The 27,802-nt window shown below is 46.1% G+C and overlaps 3 protein-coding genes across 7 annotated transcripts; 2 read left to right on the forward strand and 1 right to left on the reverse strand.

The window, feature by feature from the left end:
- Positions 1–1,931: 1,931 nt before the first annotated feature.
- On the reverse strand, positions 1,932–7,400 carry gltpd2 (glycolipid transfer protein domain containing 2). 3 transcript variants are annotated; one of them, XM_004918953.4, is made up of 4 exons: positions 6,985–7,400; positions 5,267–5,343; positions 3,979–4,163; positions 1,932–2,642 (listed from the first exon to the last, which is right to left on the reverse strand). In XM_004918953.4, the coding sequence occupies exons 1-4, from the start codon at positions 7,088–7,090 to the stop codon at positions 2,117–2,119; spliced, it is 894 nt and encodes a 297-aa protein (XP_004919010.1). In that variant the 5' UTR covers positions 7,091–7,400; the 3' UTR covers positions 1,932–2,116. The 3 variants fall into 3 exon arrangements, with proteins under 3 accessions (XP_004919010.1, XP_012808747.1, XP_002940711.2); XM_012953293.3 differs by having other exon boundaries at positions 3,979–4,139; positions 5,267–5,346; positions 6,985–7,397; XM_002940665.5 differs by having other exon boundaries at positions 5,267–5,346; positions 6,985–7,390.
- Positions 7,401–10,247: 2,847 nt separating this feature from the next.
- Positions 10,248–14,034, forward strand: LOC101732737 (vitelline membrane outer layer protein 1 homolog). The gene is made up of 3 exons (XM_004918954.3): positions 10,248–10,441; positions 11,759–11,871; positions 13,592–14,034. The coding sequence occupies exons 1-3, from the start codon at positions 10,277–10,279 to the stop codon at positions 13,896–13,898; spliced, it is 585 nt and encodes a 194-aa protein (XP_004919011.1). The 5' UTR covers positions 10,248–10,276; the 3' UTR covers positions 13,899–14,034.
- A 2,003-nt stretch (positions 14,035–16,037) lies between these two features.
- Positions 16,038–26,356, forward strand: LOC101731130 (vitelline membrane outer layer protein 1). 3 transcript variants are annotated; one of them, XM_031899572.1, is made up of 4 exons: positions 16,038–16,221; positions 18,577–18,902; positions 20,019–20,131; positions 25,885–26,356. In XM_031899572.1, exons 2-4 carry the CDS (start codon positions 18,693–18,695, stop codon positions 26,198–26,200), a joined length of 639 nt encoding a protein of 212 aa, XP_031755432.1. In that variant the 5' UTR covers positions 16,038–16,221; positions 18,577–18,692; the 3' UTR covers positions 26,201–26,356. The 3 variants fall into 3 exon arrangements, with proteins under 3 accessions (XP_031755432.1, XP_004919052.2, XP_031755433.1); XM_004918995.2 differs by lacking the exon at positions 25,885–26,356 and adding an exon at positions 21,613–22,102; XM_031899573.1 differs by lacking the exon at positions 16,038–16,221 and adding an exon at positions 17,778–17,864.
- The last annotated feature ends 1,446 nt before the right edge of the window (positions 26,357–27,802 follow it).

The following is a 27,802-nucleotide window of genomic DNA, read 5'->3' on the forward strand; positions in this document are numbered from 1 at the left end:
TGATGGGAATGTGATAGGGACCTTAGATTGTAAGCTCACTGGGGCAGGGACTGATGGGAATGGGATAGGGACCTTAGATTGTAAGCTCACTGGGGCAGGGACTGATGGGAATGTGATAGGGACCTTAGATTGTAAGCTCACTGGGGCAGGGGCTGATGGGAATGGGATAGGGACCTTAGATTGTAAGCTCACTGGGGCAGGGACTGATGGGAATGTGATAGGGACCTTAGATTGTAAGCTCACTGGGGCAGGGGCTGATGGGAATGTGATAGGGACCTTAGATTGTAAGCTCACTGGGGCAGGGACTGATGGGAATGTGATAGGGACCTTAGATTGTAAGCTCACTGGGGCAGGGACTGATGGGAATGGGATAGGGACCTTAGATTGTAAGCTCACTGGGACAGGGACTGATGGGAATGGGATAGGGACCTTAGATTGTAAGCTCACTGGGGCAGGGACTGATGGGAATGGGATAGGGACCTTAGATTGTAAGCTCACTAGGGCAGGGACTGATGGGAATGTGATAGGGTCCTTAGATTGTAAGCTCACTGGGGCAGGGACTGATGGGAATGTGATAGGGACCTTAGATTGTAAGCTCACTAGGGCAGGGACTGATGGGAATGTGATAGGGTCCTTAGATTGTAAGCTCACTGGGGCAGGGACTGATGAGAATGGGATAGAGACCTTAGATTGTAAGCTCACTGGGGCAGGGGCTGATGGGAATGTGATAGGGACCTTAGATTGTTAACTCACTGGGGCAGGGACTGATGGGAATGTGATAGGAACCTTAGATTGTAAGCTCACTGGGGCAGGGACTGATGGGAATGGGATAGGGACCTTAGATTGTAAGCTCACTGGGGCAGGGACTGATGGGAATGTGATAGGGACCTTAGGTTGTAAGCTCACTGGGGCAGGGACTGATGGGAATGGGATAGGGACCTTAGATTGTAAGCTCACTGGGGCAGGGGCTGATGGGAATGTGATAGGGACCTTAGATTGTAAGCTCACTGGGGCAGGGACTGATGGGAATGGGATAGGGACAATAGACTGTAAGCTCACTGGGGCAGGGACTGATGGGAATGGGATAGGGACCTTAGATTGTAAGCTCACTGGGGCAGGGACTGATGGGAATGTGATAGGGACCTTAGATTGTAAGCTCACTGGGGCAGGGGCTGATGGGAATGTGATAGGTACCTTAGATTGTAAGCTCACTGGGGCAGGGACTGATGGGAATGGGATAGGGACCTTAGATTGTAAGCTCACTGGGGCAGGGGCTGATGGGAATGTGATAGGGACCTTAGATTGTAAGCTCACTGGGGCAGGGACTGATGGGAATGGGATAGGGACAATAGACTGTAAGCTCACTGGGGCAGGGACTGATGGGAATGTGATAGGGACCTTAGATTGTAAGCTCACTGGGGCAGGGGCTGATGGGAATGGGATAGGGACCTTAGATTGTAAGCTCACTGGGGCAGGGACTGATGGGAATGTGATAGGGACCTTAGATTGTAAGCTCACTGGGGCAGGGACTGATGGGAATGGGATAGGGACCTTAGATTGTAAGCTCACTGGGGCAGGGACTGATAGGAATGGGATAGGGACAATAGACTGTAAGCTCACTGGGGCAGGGAAAGAGGTATGATCTCCGTACAGTGCTGCAGAATATGTCGGCACTATATATAGATCAGCAGCTTATCTGCCAATGTATGGGGCACACCGACAGGCCTGCCCAACTGATATCGGGTCAAAAATCATCCAGATATCAATCGGCAGGTTTGAAAATCCTGATGAAGAGTACATTGGCAAGTTGATGAGCTCCACTTACAAGAGGTTTCCAAAGGAGACCAAATTTGGTCCAGAATATAAGTGGCCCTATTGGGCCCAGATCTGCTCATTTGGTGGCCTACACCTCCATAAAAAAAGAACATTGATTACTAAACAAATAAATTTTATTATTATCTATAGGACGTTCCATCAGTGGTAGAGTGACCTTTCTATTAACAACTACAGAAAAGACTTCCGTTGATAGATCATTCCTAGGAACTTCTAGGACACAATGCCAGTTGCATTCGTCCTTCACTCAATCATAAAGAAGTTTACTATATCCAGTCCATCTTCATGGTAGGTCCAGCATACCATGTTTTGTATACACCTCTTGGGTAATGTTGTAGACTTTGACTATGGCATCTACTGTGGTGAGAAGGACAATCTTGGCATCCTTGTGATTGCTCACACATACCACCTTATACATGTCCTCTATGGGTGGAAGTGCAAGGAAGGCCACCTCAGCAACCTGCCGAATGAACCAGCTGTGATGGTGCGATAGGGTCTTGTGATATGCGTCGGCACACATCTGTGAGGTTTTATCCTTTCCAACGCTCATACCTAGATTGTAAAGGAAGACCTCCAAAAACTTCAGGGCCCGGTGCAGTCGCAAGAGCGTTCGGCACCCAGATGGTACACGGTTCGGCGGGAGTTCTTTGAAGTTGACCACTTCATTCTCCAGCTCATACTTTACCATGGAGGTAACAGTTCTGTAGTCCTTCCCATGTTCTCCGTTTAGATATCCTTGAAGAATGTTGACCTTGGTCATGGTTTCGCTGGAGATGAAGGTGAAGACAGTGCCTAAGGCATCCATGAACCTGAGCAAGGAACACAAATAACAATTAGAGTAGGCACATAAGGACCAAATATAGACTTATCAACCCCAGAATTCCCCATACAAAAAGCAAAATAAGAGGGCTTGGTCAAGAGTAGTAATCCTCCACCTGTGGCTCGGGGGCAATACGTTACTCCCCAGCCCCTTGGATCCCAGTGACCTCAAAGTAGGTGCTTATTTTTGAATTTGAGTTGATATTGTGGTTGCTTAAAACCAGGTGTACTGTCAAAAGGTGCCCATACACAGGCCGATTGTAGCTGCCGATATGGGTCCCTTGGACCGATTCGGCAGCTTATAGGCCGTGTAGGGGCAGGAACGAGGGGCATGCCGACCGATATGTGGCCTGAAGTTGTCCAGATATCGATTGGGCAGGTTAAAAGATTTAGTCGGATCGGGGACCACATTGGCTTATTGATGCGGTCTCCGAACCGACTGCCCCATTGCCGCCATTATAATTTGATCGTTTGGCCCCAGGGCCAAATGATCGAATTAGCCTACATTTTCCTCACCAAGCGAGTGGATCTTCACGTGTTTGGCCACCTAAACAGAGCCTCCTGTAGGCTGCTAGTCCACATAGGTTCTACCAAATAGCCCTTATTTGGCACCCAAGAGGGGAACTTTTTCATCCTTGTGTTGCTCCCCAACTCTTTTTGCATCGGAGTGTGGCCCAGGGGTAAAATACATTGGGGACCCTTAGTCTAGAGCAAGGAACCCCAACCTTTTATCAGATGTAAAAAGTGTTGGTGAGCAACACAAGCATGAAATATGCAACCCAGTTGGGTTGGGTTTGGTGTCACAGAACCCACCATGAGGGTTCTCTGAATTTAACCTAATTAGTAATGGATCAAACACTTAACCACAGTTCTTGATGCTTTACTTATCTATAAAAGCTACATCTATTGGACAGATGTAACCTGACCAAAAACTATTTGGTGATGCTCCTTCAATCCAGCTTCTCTACAGCAGCCAAGAGCCACTGAGCAGATGTAGGGGAATGGGGGAGCGGGATAAAGCCTATCAAGGTAAGAAGGATTTTTGGGTTTAAACAGTGAATTCAGAGGCCCAGACCTATTAGACAGATGTCTCCTTTTGGGACAAATGCAAAGGCTCTGAACTTGATATTTTTGGTTCATAGTACCACCATGTTTGGGCTTCCACAGCAGGTCCTACATAGCTTTGCCTGATTTAGTGCTGATATACCATCTTGGTTGAACATGAAATGGTCCAGCTGTGACTGATAAAGGTTCCAGATTCCCCCACATATGGAGGAGCCTACGGGATGTATATCAAAATAGCTTTTGGCCCTTGACCCTCCTCACTTGATCAGCTGCCTCCATGCTATGAGATATTCCTCCAGCAAGATGTCCTTCTTCTCTGTCATGCAGTAGCGGAAGGCCTCGACCATCCTCCCGATCTGGAACTCGTGCTGCTTGCAGTTCTTCATAACGTTCTCCAACAGCTGCACATCCGATGGATCCAGCTTTAAGGAAGCGGAAGGTTTTACCTGGAGAGGTCCATGTTTACAATTAGATGTGTTCTAAAGTGCATATATTTTTGTGGGCCCGTTGTAGTTGAGGAACAGGCCACTGTAGAGCTTATCATGTGGACAAAGTGCTCCCTTCATTCTAGCTTCAGTTCTATACAATTTCGTCCCACTGTGTAAAGGTGGCCATACACGGGCCGATTTCAGCTGCCGATATCGTCCCTTTAGACTGATTCAGCAACTTATCTGCCCACGTATGGGCACCAGTGATGAGCCTCCCCGACCAACATCTGGCTTGAAATTGGCCAGATCTCGATCGGGCAGGTTTGACTTTTCCGTTGGATCATCAGCTCGTTGATGTGATCCCTGATCCTAAGGCACCTATGCCTGCCATTTTAATTCAATCGTTTGGCCCTAGGTGGACATATTGGGAGAAGATCCACTCGCTTGGTGATCTCACCAGGAGCAGATCTTACAGTGTATGGCCACCTTGAGGTTCTTATGCGCTTGAGATGACAATAAAAGATCTGAACAGAAGTTTTAAATAACTGGGGGGCACATTTTAGTACCACATTCTGGGGAAATTGGAAGTCGGAAAGGGATTCGTTGATTATATTAGGGTTGAAGACCATAGGTTTATGACTGAGGTCTACCTAACTTAAAGCTCCCACCATCCTCCTAAAGACTTTGGTTTAGAAGGGGTTGTTGTTTGGTCAGTACTGGGATATATCGGCTCCTAATACAGGTTTCTAAAAACATTACAATTACCCTTCGGGGTAGTTCCCCTTCATAGTACCACCCTGCTGGGGCTTCCACAGCAGGTCCTACATAGCTTTGCCTAGTTGCTGATATACCAGCTTGGTTAGTACGTTATAGAAAGGCCAGTTCTAAGCAACTTTTTAATTGGTCTTTACTATTTATTTTTGTATAGTTTTTGAACTATTTGCCTTCTTCTACTATCCCTTTGCAGCTTTCAAATGGGGGACATATGCCGGTCTCTCACTCAAATCCCTGGTTGCTAAGGTAATTTGGACCCTAGCAACCAATAATAAAAAAAACTACAAATAATAGGGGAGTCACATGTGTCCGAGGGTGGGGCAGTTAATCGTTTATATTGAACTCACCCTAATGTCCTCGATCACATCGTTCGGAATCTGCCTGCACGGCTTCCCATCTTGGAGGCACTCGTGGAGGTGGACATCTGCTGTGGGAGACATCAAAAAAATCCAGAACCAAATCACGTCATCGTCCATCTTGAATTTCTAGGCCGGCCCACTATCTAGGGGAGTCCTTGGTGGTCATGTGACCTGTTCCTGTATATCAGTGGTTCTCAACCTTCCTAATGCCGAGACCCTTTAATACGGTTCCTCATGTTGTGGTGACCCCCAACCATAAAATCATCCCTAAGACCATTGGGAATATGTGTTTTTGACCCACAGGTTGAGAACCACTGCTGTATTGTGAGGTTCCAGTATTATACCTCATCTGTATTGCCCCATTGCTTGCATTTATTAGCCCGTGGGGGGGGGGGGGGTAACAACCCTGAAATTGAGGCAGTAGAGTCCATAAAAACCATTGTTGTGCTAGTTTTCTCTTGCACTTAGCACTTTGCCCACTATCAATAAATAAGGCCTATTAAGTAAAAGTACCTGCTTATCATGTCAGCCATCGGCATGAACAACCATTGGCACGTACTAAATGAGTACCGCCCTGGCTACTATCAGGTTCCATCAACTTTCCCAGCCCCAATCATACGCTGATACCTTGGGGCCTGCTCACAAATGGGTCGGCCTTTGGGTAGGTAGTGGCCTGAGCAGTGCTCTCCCAAGGAGTGTACCAAGTACAATGGACCCTTTACCTACTGACCGGCTTTACAGCTGCCTACAGAGGTTGGGATGGAAAAGGTAAGTTTTTATTATAACATGTTTTTGAAGTCTGGAGTCCCCTTCCATGTGGCACCCGGTGCAACAGCTCAGGCTGAACACCCCTCAGATGGCCATGGTCATAAAAATATACTTTTTTAGCAGTATGTGCCATTGGGTAATCCTAAATAGGAAACTGCCATTTTATGTATTAAGCCCCGCCCCCTGGGATCATAGGAGTCACAGTGAACACAAACAAGCCAAGGCACACATACATGCTAGGCCCCATCAGCCAATGAATGGGCAGTGTTCTGCCTTTGGCTCCCACACTACTTCCTGTTACAGTTAGAGCTGCATCACTTCCTGTCAGCTGATCTCTGAGGGAGCGCACAGCCCATCACAAAATGGCGGCTCAAGGGAAAGGATGTAAAAGGGCAATATTTACTGATATATATATTCCAGTTTGGGGAGATTCTTTAATAGGTCCCTTTATATGATATAAACTGTCTGTTACTCCCACACTACTTCCTGTTACAGTTAGAGCTGCATCACTTCCTGTCAGCTGATCTCTGAGGGAGCACACAGCCCATCACAAAATGGCGGCTCAAGGGAAAGGATGTAAAAGGGCAATATTTACTGATATATATATTCCAGTTTGGGGAGATTCTGTAATAGGCCACTTAATATAATATAAACTGTTGGTTGGTTCTGTATTCATTTTGGGGGTGTAGTTCCCCTTTAAGAGAACCACAGCAGGGATAAGGGACACCTTACATAGATATTATCCGTGATGTCTCAAGAGCCACAGAAGCCATGGAATTTCCTTTCCCATCGTACACAGACGTTAATAGGAAACATTGCGGTTGAATAGTTACAGGTGGAAGCAAAGGGAAAGGAGATTCAGTAATGAGAATAGCTGTTTATCAAGGGGGCACAGAACATTCATTGCTAATAGGACAGAGATGTTTTTTATAACTTACGTAGTTTGGTGACACTCAGGTACAGGAACAGAAAGAGGAGAGCCAATGGGAGGACGATCCGCAGGAACCTGGGGTAACCCATCTCTGTGGGACCCCCACAAACCATGATACACCTTAAAGCGGCAGTTTCCCCATGATGAGAGCGCCCCGCAGCCCAGGTAGACTGACTCTCCGACAGTCAGGTCCCGGCTTTCACAATCCTGCCTGGGAGTGATAAGGATTTAACCTTTAAACCTGAAATCATTGTAAAAGGGACAGACTCACCTCTCCGCTTCCTTATATAGAGGCACGGTGCAACTGGGCAGCGAAGGGTTACAGCTCGGCTCACAGTGTGGCATCAGCTGCAGGTTATTGTCTTGAGCTGTCTCTGCCCCAATGATGAATGGGAGAGACTCCCCGTCATGTTTATGATTTATATTAGTTTTATATCCATGGAAGTGGGGGCGGCCATGTTGGTTCTGCTAAGCACAAGTCATATGATCACCCTATAAACAATACAATAGGAGCAGGGGTCAAGCATGGGAGATGGGGGGGACGGGGCATATGGACCCGTCGGAGAGACCCCCCTGTCATGTTTATGATTTATATTAGTTTTAATTTTTCCATGGTAGTGAGGGCGGCCATGTTGGTTCTGCTAAGCACAAGTCATATGATCACCCTATAAACAATATAATAGGAGCAGGGGTCAAGCTTTGGAGATGGGGGGGGGGACGGTGATGAATGGACCTTTGTTGGAGAGATACCCCCTGTCATTTTTATGATTTATATTAGTTTTATATCCATGGAAGTGGGGGCGGCCATGTTGGTTCTGCTAAGCACAAGTCATATGATCACCCTATAAACAATACAATAGGAGCAGGGGTCAAGCATGGGAGATGGGGGGGACGGGGGTATATGGACCCGTCGGAGAGACCCCCCTGTCATGTTTATGATTTATATTAGTTTTAATTTTTCCATGGTAGTGAGGGCGGCCATGTTGGTTCTGCTAAGCACAAGTCATATGATCACCCTATAAACAATATAATAGGAGCAGGGGTCAAGCTTTGGAGATGGGGGGGGGGTGACGGTGATGAATGGACCTTTGTTGGAGAGATCCCCCTGTCATTTTTATGATTTATATTAGTTTTATATCCATGGAAGTGGGGGCGGCCATGTTGGTTCTGCTAAGCACAAGTCATATGATCACCCTATAAACAATACAATAGGAGCAGGGGTCAAGCATGGGAGATGGGGGGGACGGAGGTATATGGACCCGTCGGAGAGACCCCCCTGTCATGTTTATGATTTATATTAGTTTTAATTTTTCCATGGTAGTGAGGGCGGCCATGTTGGTTCTGCTAAGCACAAGTCATATGATCACCCTATAAACAATATAATAGGAGCAGGGGTCAAGCATAAGAAATGGGGGGACATGATGAATGGATCCATGTGGGAGAGACTCCCCCGTCATGTTTATGATTTATATTAGTTTTATATCCATGGAAGTGATGGCGGCCATGTTGGTTTTGCTAAGCACAAGTCATATGATCATCCTGTAAACAATATAATAGGAGCAGGGGTCAAGCATGGGAGATGGGGGGGCGGTGATGAATGGACCCCTGTCAGAGAGACCCCCCTGTCATGTTTATGATTTATATTAGTTTTAATTTTTCCATGGAAGTGGGGGCGGCCATGTTGGTTCTGCTAAGCACAAGTCATTTGATCATCCTATAAACAATACAATAGGAGCAGGGGTCAAGCATGGGAGATGGGGGGGACGGGGACCATGTAAAGACCCTAGTGCAGGGCAGTATGTCTCATGGGGGGGTACAGGGATGTTGGAAATTTCCTTCTTCCCTTCCCAATGTCCCCCCAGGCAGAAACTATTTCCACCCTCCAGCACCTGAAAAACAAATGTAAATGCAAGGACTTGGGCGGGGCACTTGGGCAGGGGCAGGGTAGGTGCTACAGGCTGACCAGCTGGGCGTTAGTAGCCCCAGGTGGCTAATCAGTAGCCCTTAGAACCCTGGCTGGTCAATCTCACAGCTCTCTTCGAGTGAAATAGACATTGAAAGAGGTCTGGGAACTCAACGCATAGAAGTCTATGTGCCTGGCCACACACGCCTACCTGGTCTGAGGTCTGTAACTGCTGTCACTGTGTTCTGTCTGATGCCTTATTGCTGCTCAGAGATATTTTTGTTGTTCTCGGAGGAAAACTGCCCCTGCCATAGGGTAGATTTATTGTGCAGGCTCTGTTTGGTGCCCCGGGGGGCAGTTGGAACCATGTATTTATTCCCCCGAGGACGTTGATCTGACCACTGACTATTTTGATGCCAAATCAGGCAAAATGTGTTTGTTTGGAGCTGAGGCCACAGTATATGGGCAGCTATAGGTTCCATACCCCCCCCCAGCCCTGAATAGATCTTTGTCCTGTTTGTCCTGCCACTGGGGGTTAAATTCCCTCCTCCCTCACCTTAAGCAACCTCTCCGTTTGCCCTTTGCCCCTGTCCCAGACGCAACAGGGAGGCAACAGGGCACAGAGCAGAGGTTTCCCCAGGTAACAACTGTCTGGCGTCTGTACTGCCCACGTGGGCACCGCACTGAGCACCGGGGCACAATCAGGAGGGCTATGGGCATGGCGGCCCCTGCGAGGCTTTTTCCAAGAAGAGCAACAACCGTTTCTTCATAATAAAAAAAAAACTCTTGTGATATTTGTTTAATGTTAAACATTTCCTATGGCAGCGCCCGTACCTGCACCTACAGCCGACCATTCCCCGTGCCCTCAGTGACTGCTAATATCCTTATCATTTACAGTAGGGGGTACATTATCCCTTATAATACATGAGTGATACTCAGAGTTCCCTGTATAACTCAGCCTGCAGCCTTGTGCCTTTATATGGGGGGCACAGAACCCCTCAGTGACTGCTAATATCCTTATCATTTACAGTAGGGGGTACATTATCCCTTATAATACATGAGTGATACTCAGAGTTCCCTGTATAACTCAGCCTGCAGCCTTGTGCCTTTATATGGGGGGCACAGAACCCCTCAGTGACTGCTAATATCCTTATCATTTACAGTAGGGGGTACAGTATCCCCTATAATACATGAGTGATACTCAGAGTATTTCACAACGTGTGTTTTGTTTTATTTTCCAATACCCAAGGTTATTCTGAGCGCTGTAGATAGATACAGTACAGAGGAAATATGTTAGTTATTAAATCATTAACTCCCGACTGGTTCAACGCACTTTAGGTTGGTCAATAAATAGGGGTGTTCAGCCAATGGGGGGAGACATACGGATCCCAGCACAATGCAGCTCTCTATCTCCTCCCTTGCCCTTCTCTGTGCTTTCCCATTAGTGTGTGGGATCTTTGATATCCTTATTATAGACGTCCCTAATGGGGGGAGATGGGGGGCCTGGGGGCCGACGGAAATGTGCCCCATTGGGTATGTGGCCAAAGGATTCTCTGTGAAGGTAAGTCTATGGGGAGATGGTGATGGACTGGGGGTGCAAAGAGACGGGGTGGTCCTATGTGTCATTCTTATATACAGATAAGTGGTATTTTAAAATAATTTGAGGTTATTCACCGTTGAGTTAACTTTTAGTAGGATGTAGAGAGTAATATTCTGAGACAATTTGCAATTGGTCTTCATTTTTTATTATTTGTAGTTTTTTAGTTATTTCACTTTTTGTTCAGCAGCTCTGTAGTTTGGCGTTTCAGCAGCTATTTGGTTGCTAGGGTCCAACTTACCTTAGTAACCAGGGAGTGGTTTGGATGAGAGACAGGTATATGAATAGGGGAGGGGCTGAATAGAAAGATAAGGAATATAAAGTAACAATAAAACTGGAGCCTCACAGAGCAATAGGGTTTGGCTGCCGGGGTCAGTTATCCTGTTGCTAGGGCTCTAATTACCTTAGCAACAAGGGAGGGGTTTGGATGAGAGGCTGATATATGAATAGGGGAGGGGCTGAATAGAAAGATAAGGAATAAAAAGTAACAATAACAATAAAACTGGAGCCTCACAGAGCAATAGGTTTTGGCAGCCAGGGTCAGTTCTCCTGTTGCTAGGGCTCCAATTACCTTAGCAACCAGGGATTGGTTTGGATGAGAGGCTGATATATGAATAGGGGAGGGGCTGAATAGAAAGATAAGGAATAAACAGTAACAATAACAATAAAACTGGAGCCTCACAGAGCAATAGGGTTTGGTTGCCGGGGTCACTGACCCCCATTTGAAAGCTGCAAAGAGTCAGAAGAAGAAGGGAAATAATTCAAAAACTATAACAAATAAATAATAAAGACCAATTGAAAAGTTGCTCAGAATTGGCCAGTCTACAACATACTAAAAAGTTAACTTAAAGGTGAACCCGCCCCTTTAAAGCTATTGGGTCCGGTGTTAGGGTATATAAGGGCAATTGGTGGACTAAAGGGAAAGACCCATATAGAGTTAGAGTGCCCTATTGGTAATAGGGTTAATCCCATGTAGGAATAATGTACCCTAATGGCAGTGACAGGGTTAATGGATTAAAGGGACAGTATCAAAATATAGAAGGACGTGGAAGGATACAGAACTGAGCAGGGGAGCATCCGGAGACGCTTACTGATTCAGTTACTTTGTTTTCGGCTGGCTGGCCCCTCAAAGAGAACAGCAGGAGGCGCTGTAGTTGCAACTTTATGATATTGCAATGTAAATGGTAATTATTTGAGTGCTCAGTTCCCCTTTAATGTGTTAAAGTGACCTTTCTATGCAGGAACAAAGTACCCTAATCCCAAGGATATTCTCTCTTTCAGGTGGAACCCCCACAGGGATCCCTGGATGACACTGCGCTAAATGCCGTCCGACTGCACTGCTTTCCCTTTAAGAGTACCGACAAGGAACATACAGTCACATCGACAGAGGGAGAGTGAGTAAGGCTCCAGGCTTGGCTTCTTCTATTCAGCTTTAAAGGCAAACTAAAGCCCATGGAAAAAGATAACTATTAGTATGTTATAGAATGGCCAATTCTAAGCAACTTTTCAATTGGCCTTCATTATTTATTTCTTATAGTTTTTTTAATTATTTCCCTTCTTCTAACTTCCTGCAGCTTTGAAATGGGGGTCAGTGACCCCGGCAGCCAAACCCTATTGCTCTGTGAGGCTCCAGTTTTATTGTTATTGTTACTTTTTATTCCTTATCTTTCTATTCAGCCCCTCCCCTATTCATACACCAGTGTCTCATTCAAACAACTCCCTGGTTGCTAAGGTATTTGAACCCTAGCAACCAGATAACTGCTAAAACTCCAAATTGGAGAACTGCTAAAAAAAATTACAAATTAAAAGACTACAAATAACAAAAGAATGAAGACCAATTGCAAACTGTCTCAGAATATTAATCTCTATATGATACTAAAGTTTAACTCAAAGGTGAACAACCCCTTGTAGTGACTCAGAAGCCTTCAAAGATGCCCCTACTATATGCAGTTCTGCCTGAGCTTAGTTGCCCCCCCCCCCCGCCAGGCTCACTGCACCACTGTGTGGCAAATGGTGGCCATAGATGGGCAGATTTAAGCTGCTGCTCGTTAAGCAGATTCAGCTGCTTATCTGCCCATATATGGGGCCCCCAATGGCCCTACCCAACTGGTATCTGGCCAGGTGTCGATTGGGCAGTTTTGATTATTTAGCCGGATCAGGGGCTGCATTGGCTCATGGTGAGGCCCTCACTCTGACCACGCCTATCTCCGCCATTGTAATTGGATCCGCCCGCCTTAAGGTGCCCATACAAGTGAAGATCCGCTCGCTTGGCGAGGTCGCCAAGCGAGCGGATCTTCACCCGATATCCCCACCTACGGGTGGGCGATATTGAGGAATATGTAGGCTAATTCGATCATTGGGCCTGGGGCAATGGGGCAGTCGGTTCAGGGACCGCATCAACGGGCCAATGCGATCCCCGATCCGGCTACATCTTTTCAACTGCACAATTGATATCTGGCCAACTGGAGGCCAGATATCGGTCAGGCATGGCCCTACACGTGCCGATAAGCTGCCGAATCGGTCTAAGGGACCCATATCAGCAGCTATAATCAGCCCATGTATGGGCACCTTTAGGTGGGCATATCAGGGAAAGATCCGCTTGTTTGGCGATCATATAATGTATGGCCACCATCAACCATAAAACATCTGGGAAACCAAACCCTTCCAATCCCTTCTCAGTGGCTTTAGAAGAAAGCATCAAGTCATCCCACAGGTTTGAGGGTTTCACTCATGGAGAAGGATGCTCAGTTGGATGGGGGAAACGGGGGTAATGAGAATGTAGAACCCCAAGGCTGCTAATATATATGTCATTGGTCTCTAATAGAGCTCTTCTTATGAGTTCGGTACAGGAAGATATAGATGTTCCTCCATTAGTGGCTTCCAGACCTTCCAAACCTGTTTGCTTCACTAGATACTTCTGGAAACCCATCCTAAAGGTCAATGAGATCTGCAACTAGGACAACTTGGAAATATGGAGGAAAGGCAGGACTATTGTCATTATTCTGTAGCCTCGTTACCCCCATCTAAACATTGGAACTCAAAGGGAACGTAAAGTAGAAAAAGTTTAAAATCTATTGTCCTACATGAATAACCAGGTCTTCTCCTTCCATTCAGGTTTGGAAAATGGTCCCGCCCTATATGGTGCCTCTGTGGCCACCTCATTGCCTTCTCCCTAAAAGTGGAACCTCTACAGGGAGGCGGTGACGACACGGCCGTCAACAACATCAGGTTTAAGTGCTCAGACAGCCGAGAACTTGAAGGACCTGGACTCAACTGGGGGCCATATGGACCTTGGAGCCAGTCATGCCACTATGGCATCTGTGGCATTAAGACCAGGGTAGAGGAGAAACAAGGGGGTTTGGACGACACTGGCCTGAATGATGCCCAGTTATTTTGCTGTAGCAACAACTCAACTGATTAATGTCTGATAGTGAAGGGTTTGCCCCTTACATGGGGTAAAATCTGTAAAATGGTTGCGGTTTTCTTCATATGGAAAGTGGCTGCCATATTGGTAATGTGAAATAAGCTGTTTTCAAATAAAAAAAAACATGACTGTGTGTCACTCGCCGTATTTAACCCCTCCTTATCTGGGACATTTGTTATGGCGGTGGTGGGGCATCTTCGTGGGGGCACCAGTATGTGGGGGAATACAGTCATACCACTAAATGGGCACGATTTCTTCTGTACAATAAACTAGCCATAAAAATGGATGGAGCCAGTATGTAAAGGGGTGTGGCAAAGCCTAAGTGGGCGTGGTCTGTCTCTAGCTCCTTGGTTAATGGAGCAAGAGGTAACCAATGCTACCCACTTTAATGGGACACACCTTAATGCATACAATTCCATATTACTTATTACTTACCCGTTAAAGTTTGCCACCCATAGCTGCAGATTTAGGGACATGGGATTAAGGGTGATTGGTGGTATGACTCTACAGATCAGGGGGCGTGACTCTACAGATAAGGGGGCGTGTGACTCTACAGATCAGGGGGTGTGACTCTACAGATCAGGGGATGTGACTCTACAGATCAGGGGGCGTGACTCTACAGATAAGGGGGCGTGTGACTCTACAGATCAGGGGGTGTGACTCTACAGATCAGGGGGCGTGACTCTATAGATCAGGGGGTATGACTCTACAGATCAGGGGGTATGACTCTACAGATCAGGGGGTGTGACTCTACAGATCAGAGGGCGTGACTCTACAGATCAGGGGGTATGACTCTACAGATAAAGGGGCGTGTGACTGTACAGATCAGGGGGTGTGACTCTACTGATTAGGGGGCGTGATTCTACAGATCAGGGGATGTGACTCTACAGATCAGGGGGTGTGACTCTACAGATCAGGGGGCGTGACTCTACAGATCAGGGGGCGTGACTCTACAGATCAGGGGGTATGACTCTACAGATCAGGGGGTGTGACTATACAGATCAGGGGGTGTGACTCTACAGATCAGGGGGTGTGACTCTACAGATCAGGGGGTGTGAATTTACAGATCAGAAGGTGTGACCACCCAACCATTTCGAGGATTCCATGTGGGGGTGTGTCCATGCAGATCAGGAGGTGTGACTGTGTAGAGGGTTATGAGATCAAGAAGAGTTCTAGTTCATTCCACAGGGGATTATTTGGGTTCTGTGCATTTTTAGTTTTTTTAATTATTTCACTTTTTGTTCCGCAGCTCTCCAATTTGGAATTTCAGGTTGCTAAGGTTCCAGTTACCTTAGCAACCAGGGAGTGGTTGGAAGGAAAAACAAGAATATGAATAGAAGAGGGCATGGAGTGTAGGATAAAGTACTGAAAAGTAACAATAACAATAAAACTGGAGCCTCACAGAGCAATAGGTTTTGGTTGCCGGGGTCAGTGACCCCCATTTGAAAGCTGCAAAGAGCTGGAAGAACATATTAAAAGTTAATTTAAAGAAGAACCATCCGTTTACTTCACTGAAACCAAGGGCTCAAACCATAGAAACAACCCCAACCCGTTATTCCTCCTCCGCCATAATAGGAGCAACAGTTGCATCATTCTAATTGCCTATTGCAACCAATCGGCAGGTAGCGCTAACTAAGCAAACATCTCATTGGTGGCAATCGGTTACTGCAACTGGGCAAACTTAGCGCCTTTTATTACATACTGGGGGAATGCTATAGAGACAATTTGCAGTTGGTCCTCGTTTTTTTTATTCTTTGCGGTTTTTTATCATTTAGCTCTTTGTTCAGCAGCTCTCCAGTTTGGAATTTCAGCGGCTGCCTGGTTGCTAGGGTCCAATTTAACCTAGCAACCAGGCAGTGATCTGAAAGAGAGAGCGAAATATGAATAGGAGAATATGAGACATATAGAAGAACGGTTTTGGGCAGAGCCGGGGCAAATGGTATAGGCGCCCAAGGCAATATTGCAGCACCCATTCTTTGATTGTGGCTTTCTGTGGCTGGGAATGGATGGGTTAATAGTCCGTGCATGTCCCAGTGTGTGTGCGACTCTTGCTTTTGGCGTTGGGTCGGTGCCAGGCATCCCACGAGGTAACGCACCATGTGAAACTGTGAGAAAGACACAACCGTTGCTGTTAAAGGGCCAGTCCCACGTAGGTTCCCAATCCTGATATTCTTCTGCTTCGGGCTGAACCAAGACGGGGATAAGCCGATATCTCGGCACTAAATGCCATCCAACCATCAAATTAAAGGACTCATCTCTGGCCCCCAAAGGTGGCGAATGATTGGAGACTTGCTGGGAATTCATTTTGGTTTCAAACGAGGTAGGACGGGGGATAGATAATGTTTCTTTCCCCAAATGTCTGCTCCCAGAATCCCTTTATCCATTGTGCTGCTTGGGGAATGCTGGAGGGTTCAGACATTAAACATCTAGGGTTCCCTGTGTAGCCCATACCCTACCTGTGGCATCGCAATAAAGTACCATGTTTTCACTTCTAGAGTGGGATACTAAAGAGTAACTCAGTAAGATAAACAATACCGTCAATGTTCCTCAGCCTCCCTGGTCCCAAAACACAGTGTCCCACCTTAGGTTTGGGGCATGGTCCCTTTATCTGGTCAATAGCTCTCCAAGACCGGCCATAGGTAGCCATATGTCTATGAAGATTCTCATACATCCAGGCCATGATATACAGTATCTAGTAGAATTAAGTCTAAAACAACTGGAGGCTTCTTCAGGAACTGAAGAAGCCACTTGGATGAGCGGTGAAACATTTTCAAGAGAACTCCAAAAAGTCCAGTTGTTTTAGACTTAATTCTACTAGATATTCCTTTATTTAGGTTTGGGATATACAGTAGTCCCGTCCTTAGTAGCCAATTCGGTGTCTTCCTCTTAAGAGTGGAGCCTTGGCCCAGCCACCAACAACATCGGGTTTTTGTGATCAGACTACCATAAAATTGAAGGAACCAGACTCTCCTGGGAGTCTAATGGACCTTATTATGCCCTTATGGCCTCTGTGTTCAGACCAGAGTAGAAGAAAAACAAGGGATCAGGGATGACACCACCATTAATGATGTCCCGTTACCTTGCTGCGATGGCTGGATTCAATAATAATACCTGATAACCTTGATCTGGTAGAACATTGTATTGTTGGTGGTTGGGCCATGGCACCACTCTCCCAAACCTAAATAGAGGAATATCTAGTAGAATTTATTTAGGTTTGGGATATACAGTAGTCCTGTCCTTAGTAGCCAACTCAGTTCCCCTTAAGAGTGGAGCCATGGTCCAGCCACCAACAACATCAGGTTTTTGAGATCAGACTACCATAACATTGAAGGAACCAGACTCTCCTGGGAGTCTAATGGACCTTATTATGTCCTTATGGCCTCTGTGTTCAGACCAGAGTAGAAGAAAAACAAGGGATCAGAGATGAAACCACCCTTAAGGGTGTCCTGTTGCCTTCAGTAATAATTCCTGATAATAAACTTGACCTGGTAGAACATTTAGTTGTTGAGGTTTCCCTCACATTGTAAATAAAAACTATAGGAAGAGTTTGTTATTTGTTGCTCTTCTTGTATCTTAACTGCTCCTCATCAGGGAACCTGGTGGTGGGGGCAGAGAAGAACAGCCATTGCAGGGACTTTTTTATCTAATGGGTGCACAGAAATAAAGTTAGACCTCCTTAACCTCACTATTTAAGCCTGAACTTGCTGGTACATTGAAGTGGGTGGAGCCTGGATGTACAGCAGGCGTGGCAAGGCATATCTGGGCATCGTCTGATGGTTACCCAGGGAGAATAGGGGCCTGGAATTGTGAAAGTGCAGAAGAGGGTTGCAACTGTACAAAATAGTAGGTGTGGCCATGCAGATAAGCAGGTGTGGTCATGCAAATAAGAGGGTGTGACTGTGCAGATTTTCTTTATGCTTTCATCCTCCTCGCTTACTCTGTCTGTGTCCTGAAAAGCCCGAGGTAAATCAATTAACTAATACTTGCACGGGGGGGGGATAATATGTGATGGGGGTCTGGCTGTGCCTATTCAAGTGTGGAGGTCTTTGGTGCCATATACACGTTTCAGGATCACTTTATAATGGTTGGGACAGGGGGTTGCAAGCTCCAGGGGTTTCTCTTGGATACTTCAACTATTGGGGGGGGGGACATTATAAAATTCATTTCTGCACCTGGGTATATATTTTGGCCAGGGGTTGTTCCTACTGTACCTGTATATTTTATGGGGGACAATTGTACTGTATAAAAGTGTGGGGGGGTCACGCCTGGGGCTGGGGGCTTTGCCTTTACAAACATTAACCAGTAATCCTGCTGCTCTGATCAGAACCATGGTGTCTTTCTATGGCTTTTATTGTGGACCTGGAGGTATCATTTTGGGGGTCTTGTCCTCTAAAGTCCTAATTCCCAGTAGGCTCTGTGTTCTGCGGTTGAGACCAGTTGAGGTTCCACTAAAGCCATGTTCCTGTACTTGTCTTTGCTTTCTGCCCCTCCCTAACTTGCATAATGACTGAATGATGCCCAAGTTGGGGGGTAGGAAGGGGGACCCCAATGTGCAACCCCCCCTTCCCTGTTCAACACAGAGAGTGCTCTACTGACCCCCCTATACGTGTAAATGGAATGGGCTCTTTGGTTGACCCCTTGTATTTTATTTGCTAATCCCACCCTTTGTTTTCAGTTACCGGGCCCAGATGGGAAATGGTCGGCAGATGTAATTCTCTCATTGTGGAATCAACTCACTGTTTGGTCAACCCCTCTTTGGGCCGTCCATAAATAGTGGTATTTTGCCCATTAATGGGACCTTCCCTGGTATCTCCATCTGATGTGCATCTCACCATGATGTTGCTCTGGGTCTCCTCCCTTGTACTTCTCTGTGGTTTCCCAGCAGTACATGGGATCTATAATATCCCTCTTATTAGTGTCCCGAATGGAGGCAAATGGGGCAGCTGGGGAGCAGAGCAAAGGTGCCCCAATGGTTTTGTGGCCAAAGGCTTCTCTGTTAAGGTAAGTTTATGGGATGGATCATGTAGGTTGAAGTTGGTGGTTCGGTGGTTTTGAGGAGAGATGGTGGTGGGATGGGGGTACAGTGCAAGAGATACGATGTTTATTTAGCTTGTGTGATGTGCAAATATATGATGTATAGGAGCATATCATTATAAGGATATTAGAAGTTGTCAAGGGGCTACAAGACTACATAAAGCTAGTGAGATCACTATGCCAATGATGACATTGCTAAGCCAATGATGACATCTCTAAGGCAATGATGACATCACTAAGCCAATGATGACATCACTAAGCCAATGATGACATCTCTAAGGCAATGATGACATCACTAAGCCAATGATGACATCACTAAGCCAATTATGACATCACTATGCCATGATAACATCGCTAAGCCAATGACGACATCGCTAAGCCAATGATGACATCGCTAAGCCAATGATGACTTTGCTAAGCCAATGATGACATCGCTCAGCCAATGATGACATCGCTAAGCCAATGATGACTTTGCTAAGCCAATGACGACATCGCTCAGCCAATGATGACATTGCAAAGCCAATGATGACATCACTAAGATAATGACAACATCGATAAGCCAATGTCGACATCGCTAAGACAATGACGACATCACTAAGCCAATGATGATATCGCTAAGCCAATGATGACATCGCTAAGCCAATGACGACATCGCTAAGCCAATGATGACATCACTAAGCCAATGATGACATCGCTCAGCCAATGATGACATTGCAAAGCCAATGATGACATCACTAAGATAATGACAACATCGATAAGCCAATGTCGACATCGCAAAGACAATGATGACACCACTAAGCCAATGACGACATCACTATGCCAATGATAACATCGCTAAACCAATGATGACATCGCTAAGCCAATGACATCGTTAAGCCAATGACGACATCACTAAGCCAATGGTGACATCGCTAAGCCAATGATGACATCACTAAGCACTATTTACATAAATATAATTTACAGGATCTACATAGTTCTTGTATATTATAAGTGCTAACAGGGTGTGTGAGTGTAGGGCCATGGTTACTGAGTTACACGGACAGGGCCATGTGTCATTTGTGTCCTGAACATCTTCTGTTCCAGGTTGAACCCCCGCAGGGATCCGGCGATGACACTGCACTGAATGGGATCCGGCTGCACTGCTTTCCCTTCCAGTCTACTGACAATGAACAAACAGTGACATCTGCAGAGGGACCGTGAGTTGATAACAAGCTTGTACTTCCCGTAGCTTCCTGCTGCAGCTCTGGCTGCTGGTAGCTCAGATTACACAGAGTTGGGAAGGGAGTGAATTCTGATGGAGGGGGAGTGAATTCTGATGGGAAGGGGAGCAGGAGAAGGGAGGGGGGAAGAGGAGAGAGCTGTGCATGCCCTGAAGGATTTTTCTGAGAGCAGGAAGTCTTATACAGAAGAACATGTGTACACAAAAGAAGACAAGAAATCCTGTGTTTCTTTTGATAGAGGACTCAGTGCTGTGCTTATGGCTGTATTTACATAGACCTTTCTGATAAAGCTACTGAGTTTTTACCTTTCCTTCTCCCATAAAGGGAAACTACTAAAAAAATCACAAGGCTTCATGAACTTATCCAGATACACAAAAGCCACCACAGCAGCTATTATTCTTTATGAGCTAAACTGGCCTCCACCAAGCTCACGTTAGAGTTCAGGGCTGTCTGAGACACTCTCATCTGACTTCCAAACTTCCCACTCTCCTTTTACTTTCAAAGGACATAGGGCTGAGATAAACAATGTTTAGCACTCCAAATTATGGTCTTTAACTCCCTAAAGCCCTGTACCATCTGCTAGGAGAATGCTGAAGTATGGTTGAAGTATGAAACCTTGGGCCACCAAATATTTCCAATCCCCTATCTGTAGCATCACATGGAACAGAATATTGAATCTTAAGACTGATCCAAGTTGGTGGGTTTCACTTATTGAGATGTCCAGTTGGGGTCAACCTCAAATGCCTTCTTTGCACTTCCGTATAGTTGTGTTCTGCCCCACTCGGTCCCTTCTGCCTTCCGTTCTGAATCAAGCACTGGTGCGTCTATTGACGCGGTGGAACCCTGGAGCTGCCACCACCTCCTGACCAGGCAGTAGTTCCAGGGTTCCCTTCACTCCCAACAAAAATAGGCACAGCACACTTGTGTCCCACAAATTACCCCCATAGTTTGGCAATCTGATGCATTTGCATTAGGTTCAATGTCCCCTTGCGACCAAAATGATGCTGGAATTCTGGGAAAAAAATGTCTATTGCACTCAAAATTGCTCTTGTTGATGAAAATGATCACTTAGGTCAGCTGAATGCTGTTTAATGTTTCTCTAATTGATGTTCCTCAACTTGTGGGAGTCAGTAAGGGTGTGATTTGGGGATAATGGGGACTGGGGTGGGTGCAGGGCCCACTGGGTCTGCAAACCCAAGGGCCCCCACACCCCACAAAGGAGCTCCCCCCGTCATGGCCCATGCACCCCCCAAGGGACTCCCCACTGCCCACCCAACCCCTCGTACAATATAGTAACTTTTGGGTGCGCAGGGGGAGGGAGAACAGAAGGGGTTGGGAGCTCCGGGGATCGGGTCTGGGCCCACCAGGTTTTTTCCCTTTGCCCCCTCCAGTACGACCATGGGTAGGACAGTGCTCACTGTTCTACATGAATGACCACTGGTTTCTTCTGTATTTAGGTTTGGGAAATGGTCCCGCCCCGTATGGTGTCTCTGTAGCCACCTCACTGCCTTCTCCTTAAGAGTGGAACCTCCTCAGGAATACGGTGATGACACGGCCGCCAACAACATCATGTTTAAGTGCTCAGACGCCCGGGAACTTGAAGGATCTGGACTCTCATGGGGGTCCTATGGACCTTGGAGCCAATCGTGCTACTATGGCATCTGTGGCCTTCAGACAAGAGTAGAGGAGAAACAAAGGAGTGGAGATGACACTGCACTTAATGATGCCAAGTTCTTGTGCTGTGAAGGCTGAATTCAATAATAATAATAATAATAATAATAATAATTCAATGTCTCCTGATAACAGATGATCAATGTCCGCCATACTTGTCTGTAGGTCTAAGCAAGAAGAACCTTTGAAGGTGTTGAAGTTTCCTTCATGTCACAAATGGAAACTATAGACGTGACTACAACATGTGGCTTATCAAATTAAAAAAAAATAACATGATTGTGTGTTGCTTATGTTATTCGTTTACTGGCTAAGTTAATTACTCCATAGTAGGGAACATCTTAAAGTGGGGGAGGAGCCAGAGTAAAACAGCGGTTATGGCGGCTCTCATTTTTTATGAATGTATGGGAATAGAGATATACCAATACCAATATGGGTTAGGCCCTCTTTCTGGCACATACAAGTGATTTGGGGGATGTTGCAAACTTTGCCATGATAACAGCTTCCACAAAATGGCTGCCGTCTGCTTGCTGGGATAGTGGATTCCAAAAATTAAAAGAAAAAATATTTTTGGAAGTAAAGTTTATTTTGCCCGATTAGCAAAATAAAATAGGATTTTGAATCATTTCTTAGGGTGTCAGGTCCCCTTTAATATGTCCCCCCAGAACCTCAGGATTAATGGTTAGTTCTGGGACCAAACAATTATGGTGATATTTTTAAATCAGAAGGAAAGGTAAAAACTCAGTAAGCTTTATCAGAAAGGTCTACAGCCATAAGCACTCACAGAAACGCTGCACTGAGTCCTCTATCAAAAGAAACACAGGCTTTCTTGTATGTACACATGTTCTTCTGTGTCAGACTTCCTCTCTCAGAAAAATCCTTCAGGGCACTGTACGAGTCTGCTCAGTTTGCTCCTCTCTTCCTCTCCCCCTCCCTTCACCTCCCCCCCTCCCATCAGAATTCAATCCCCCTCCCTTCAGAATTTGCTTCCCCTTCCATCTGAGCTACCAGCAGCCAGAGCTGCAGCAGGAAGCTACGGAGACCAAACTAAAATGGCAGCTGCTATCTTAAACAAACGGAGGGAGCTTCTAGGTCTGATTACTCAGGTATGGTAAAGCTTTCTGCAGAATATATATAGGGAGCTTCCTAAAGAGCTACCAGTGGTTGGGTGACATGTTGGAGAAGGCATGTAGGGTACCCAGCCAATTGCACAGAGCTCCGCCCTCACCACCAGCATGTTGTTGGCATAGATGAAGCAGCCACCCCACCTGTCGATGCACTGGAACTCTGCCCATTCTATTACATACTAACGTTCAACCTGAAGATGAACCACCCCTTTAACTTATTTTATCATCTCAATGTTTTTGATTTCTTGCAAAGCCCCTCCTGGTTCCTAACGACTTCATTCTCAGCTCGTTTAGGCGTGTCGCTGGGGCAAGGTTCAAGTTTTACGCCCCCAGGACATGTTTCTCTATTGTTGCTCTTTCCCACCACATTCTTGTTTTGTGCCTCAAGGATTATTTCCAAAGAAGAGATCCATTATATTCCCCTTTTTGTGTGATCCCTTTCCCACACGTCTGTAGAACCACAGGGGGAGGAATTCTCCAGATTTTCCCAAAAGAAAAGTTTATCAGATACAATACAAAAAGCCTCTGTTAATTGGACCAGTTTTGTCCGTAGCCAAATGTTCTTTATGTGCATCGGGGAAACACAAAGGCAGTTGAGGTGAAGAGTTTTAATACATATAGGGCAGCGGTTCTCAACCTGTGGGTCGGGACCCCTTTGGGGGTCGAACGACCCTTTCACAGGGGTCTCCTAAGACCATTGGGAAAACACATATTTCCCATGACCTTAGGAGTCATTTTATGGTTGGGGGGTCACCACAACATGAGGAACTGTATTAAAGGGTCGCGGCATTAGGAAGGTTGGGAACCACTGATATAGGGGGTCATTTACTGTCCCCCAGTGATCCACATGTAGGTTCCTCTGGGTTACTCATAATATGGCCTTCATTAATAACCTTTAGGCCCGAGGCTTTCCAAGTTCCAAGGAAGCCAAGTTGGTCAGAGACAAGAATCAAAGGCAGAGGTTGAAGATATAGGGGGTCATTTATAAATGGAGTGCAATGTGCAAAAGCTGTATGTTTTTACCCAGAATTCCAAAGTAGTAGTGGATGTTCATTAACTTTGCAGTAAAAGGCAAACTGAACTTCAGCCAATCATTGAGCATGACTAGGGCCGGCTTTAGGCCAATTGGACCTAATAGGGCTCCACACCCATGGGGGCACACCCCCAACAATGATTGCCCAATAATACTGCTTGGCACTGCATTCAACCTTGAACATCTAAGCAGTCCCTAGGAAATGGCTGACTTTCAATGGCACCGCCAGTGGGGAGTGCTGGGAAATGTGGTTGAAGCTAAAGCAGCTGATCCATACTGCAGGTATGTGCCATGGAGGTTGTAATCCATTCTATTGGGTCTAAGCTCGATAGCAGTGATCCCCAACCAGTGGCTCGTGAGCAACATGTTGCGCTCCACCCTCTTTGATGACCTCAAAGTACTTGGCCAGTACTAGTACTGGCTCCAGGTTCCCAGGTCCAAAGACTTGGTACTGCGGGTTTGGGAACCCTGGAAATCCAAGCAGTCCCTAGGAAATGGCTGACTTTCAATGGCACCACCAGTGGGGAGTGCTGGTAAATCTGGTTGAATCTAAAAGCTGCAATCCACTCTATTGGGTCTAAGCTCTATAGCAGTGATCCCCAACCAGTGGTTCATGAGCAACATGTTGCTCTCCACCCCCTTTGATGTTGCTCCCAGTCAGGGTCGGACTACGGGGTGCTGGGCCCACTGGGGCTCCTGCCCCGGGGGCCCCGCACCCCCAAAAGTAGGCGTCCCCTGCAGGGCCCCCCCCGTGCACTCCTAACTCCCCGCATTTAGGGGAGGACATCGACGGCAAGGAAAGCGCCAACAGGGTCGGGTCTGGGCCGCTGGGGCCACCAGGCCCGGGGCCCACCGGGTATTTTCCCGGCAGCCCAGTCTGACCCTGCTCCCAGTGGCCTCAAAGTAATTGCCCATTTTTTAATTTCTGGCTTGGAGGCAAGTTTTGAAAGCACAGAGACACAATTTTACCCCAAGCAGAGCCTCCTGCAGGCCAGCAGTCCACATGTGGCTACCAAATACCCAATCACAGCCCTTATTTGGCACCCTCAATGAACGTTTTTCATGCTTGGGTGGCTCCCCAACACTTTTTACATCTGACTGTGGCTCATGAGTAAAAAAGGTTGGGGTTCCCTGGTCTATAGTGTGATACAGGAGAAGATGGAGCTTGAGGTACAATATAGGGGCACTGGGGGTCTGTGAGGCCACCATGGGTCTGATACACCATGGAGAAATGATCACTCTGGATAAACAAATAGAGGATCCATTCTCGGATGATCCATTCTTTATTTTCAAATTTTACATTCAAATTTTTAGGCATCCCCCCCCCCCCCCCCCCAGTAATTCTAGTCGGGAAACCCAACCCAGATTGGTGCTCCTCTTCCCCCCCAAAAAAACTCATGAGCCCAGAGTACTGGTTGCTGAGTGCCAAACAGAGAATTATTTCCAGTCTTCCAGGCATTCTTGGTGAGCTTGGGCAAGTAGAGAACTTTATCAGAGATTTTTGCCTTGGTAGAACTGGCACAGGGGACAACTGGAAAGCAACCAGTACTCTAGGTTGGTGCATTTTTTGAAGAAAAGGAGCACTGGTATAGGGGTATAAGTGACTAGAATTACATGGGATGGCTAACAACTTGGCACTACCCAGTGATTTTAGCTTTGCTTCTCCTTTAATATGCCCGCACTCAATGGCCATAGAGCTTTATGAATCTAAATGGATCCTGATATCTAATTATACGTCTAACATAATATAATTGGCTGTATTGATGAGCGAATCTGGACCCACCCATCCCAACAATCTAAACAGTATTGAAATTAAATTCCCCAGGATATCACTCATAGTTCTTTTACAGTAAAGAGTCGATAAATAGAAAAGACCCATCACTGATCTTGCATTTGTTTAGGTATGGAAACTGGTCACCAACTAGAATGTGTCCTTTTGGCTATCTCACTGGCTTCTCCTTGAGGGTGGAACCATCCCAGGGTCGTGGAGATGACACGGCTGCCAACAACGTCAAGTTTAGGTGCTCGGACAACCATGAACTTGAGGGATCTGGACTGATATGGGGAACGTATGGACCTTGGAGCCCATCATGCCAATATGGGATCTGTGGGCTGAAGACCAAGGTAGAAGGGTCACAAGGAAAAGGAGATGACACAACCCTCAATGATGTCCAGTTCTTTTGCTGTGACTGTGCATGTGCTAGTGGCACCCAATAACGTTGTTTCTTGGGGAGCCCCAATTCTGCAAATGATAAGATATAGATCCCGTGTGTCTCTTGAGGGGCCCCAATTCTGCAAATGATAAGATATAGATCCCGTGTGTTTCTTGGGGAGCCCCAATTCTATAAATGATAAGGTATATATCCCGTGTGTCTCTTGGGGGGCCCCAATTCTATAAATGATAAGATATAGATCCCGTGTGTCTCTTGGGGAGCCCCAATTCTATAAATGATAAGATATAGATCCCGTGTGTCTCTTGGGGAGCCCCCCAATTCTATAAATGATAACATATAGATCCCGTGTGTCTCTTGAGGGGCCCCAATTCTGTAAAATATAAGATATAGATCCCGTGTGTTTCTTGGGGGGCCCCAATTCTATAAATGATAACATATACATCCCGTGTGTCTCTTGGGGAGCCCCAATTCTATAAATGATAAGATATAGATCCCGTGTGTCTCTTGGGGAGCCCCAATTCTATAAATGATAAGATATAGATCCCGTGTGTCTCTTGGGGAGCCCCAATTCTATAAATGATAAGATATAGATCCCGTGTGTCTCTTGGGGAGCCCCAATTCTATAAATGATAAGATATAGATCCCGTGTGTTTCTTGGGGGGCCCCAATTCTATAAATGATAAGATATAGATCCCGTGTGTCTTTTGGGGAGCCCCAATTCTATAAATGATAAGATATAGATCCCGTGTGTCTCTTGGGGAGCCCCAATTCTATAAATGATAAGATATAGATCCCGTGTGTCTCTTGGGGAGCCCCAATTCTATAAATCATAAGATATAGATCCCGTGTGTCTCTTGGGGAGCCCCAAATCTATAAATCATAAGATATAGATCCCGTGTGTTTCTTGGGAAGCCCCAATTCTATAAATGATAAGATATAGATCCCGTGTGTCTCTTGGGGAGCCCCAGTTCTATAAATCATAAGATATAGATCCCGTGTGTTTCTTTGGGAGCCCCAATTCTATAAATGATAAGATATAGATCCCGTGTGTCTCTTGGGGAGCCCCAATTCTATAAATGATAAGATATAGATCCCGTGTGTCTCTTGGGGAGCCCCAATTCTATAAATGATAAGATATAGATCCCGTGTGTTTCTTGGGGGGCCCCAATTCTATAAATGATAAGATATAGATCCCGTGTGTCTTTTGGGGAGCCCCAATTCTATAAATGATAAGATATAGATCCCGTGTGTCTCTTGGGGAGCCCCAATTCTATAAATGATAAGATATAGATCCCGTGTGTCTCTTGGGGAGCCCCAATTCTATAAATGATAAGATATAGATCCCGTGTGTCTCTTGGGGAGCCCCAAATCTATAAATCATAAGATATAGATCCCGTGTGTTTCTTGGGAAGCCCCAATTCTATAAATGATAAGATATAGATCCCGTGTGTCTCTTGGGGAGCCCCAATTCTATAAATGATAAGATATAGATCCCGTGTGTCTCTTGGGGAGCCCCAATTCTATAAATGATAAGATATAGATCCCGTGTGTCTCTTGGGGAGCCCCAAATCTATAAATCATAAGATATAGATCCCGTGTGTTTCTTGGGAAGCCCCAATTCTATAAATGATAAGATATAGATCCC

Source organism: Xenopus tropicalis, chromosome 3 (genome assembly GCF_000004195.4).
Source record: "Xenopus tropicalis strain Nigerian chromosome 3, UCB_Xtro_10.0, whole genome shotgun sequence".
Lineage (NCBI taxonomy): Eukaryota > Metazoa > Chordata > Amphibia > Anura > Pipidae > Xenopus > Xenopus tropicalis.

Bases quoted from the DNA above. Each gene is read 5' to 3' on its own strand.
- LOC101732737 (XM_004918954.3), top strand. From the start codon at position 10,277: ATGCAGCTCTCTATCTCCTCCCTTGCCCTTCTCTGTGCTTTCCCATTA. The intron at 10,442-11,758 runs GTAAGTCTATGG...TCTCTCTTTCAG, and splicing joins CCAAAGGATTCTCTGTGAAG to GTGGAACCCCCACAGGGATC. The intron at 11,872-13,591 runs GTGAGTAAGGCT...CCTTCCATTCAG, and splicing joins GTCACATCGACAGAGGGAGA to GTTTGGAAAATGGTCCCGCC.
- gltpd2 (XM_002940665.5), bottom strand. From the start codon at position 7,090: ATGGTTTGTGGGGGTCCCACAGAGATGGGTTACCCCAGGTTCCTGCGG. The intron at 5,347-6,984 runs GTAAGTTATAAA...TGTCTCCCACAG, and splicing joins CCTGAGTGTCACCAAACTAC to CAGATGTCCACCTCCACGAG. The intron at 2,643-3,978 runs GTGAGGAGGGTC...TTCCTTGCTCAG, and splicing joins GCATGGAGGCAGCTGATCAA to GTTCATGGATGCCTTAGGCA.
- LOC101731130 (XM_031899572.1), top strand. From the start codon at position 18,693: ATGGGACCTTCCCTGGTATCTCCATCTGATGTGCATCTCACCATGATG. The intron at 18,903-20,018 runs GTAAGTTTATGG...CTTCTGTTCCAG, and splicing joins CCAAAGGCTTCTCTGTTAAG to GTTGAACCCCCGCAGGGATC. The intron at 20,132-25,884 runs GTGAGTTGATAA...GCATTTGTTTAG, and splicing joins GTGACATCTGCAGAGGGACC to GTATGGAAACTGGTCACCAA.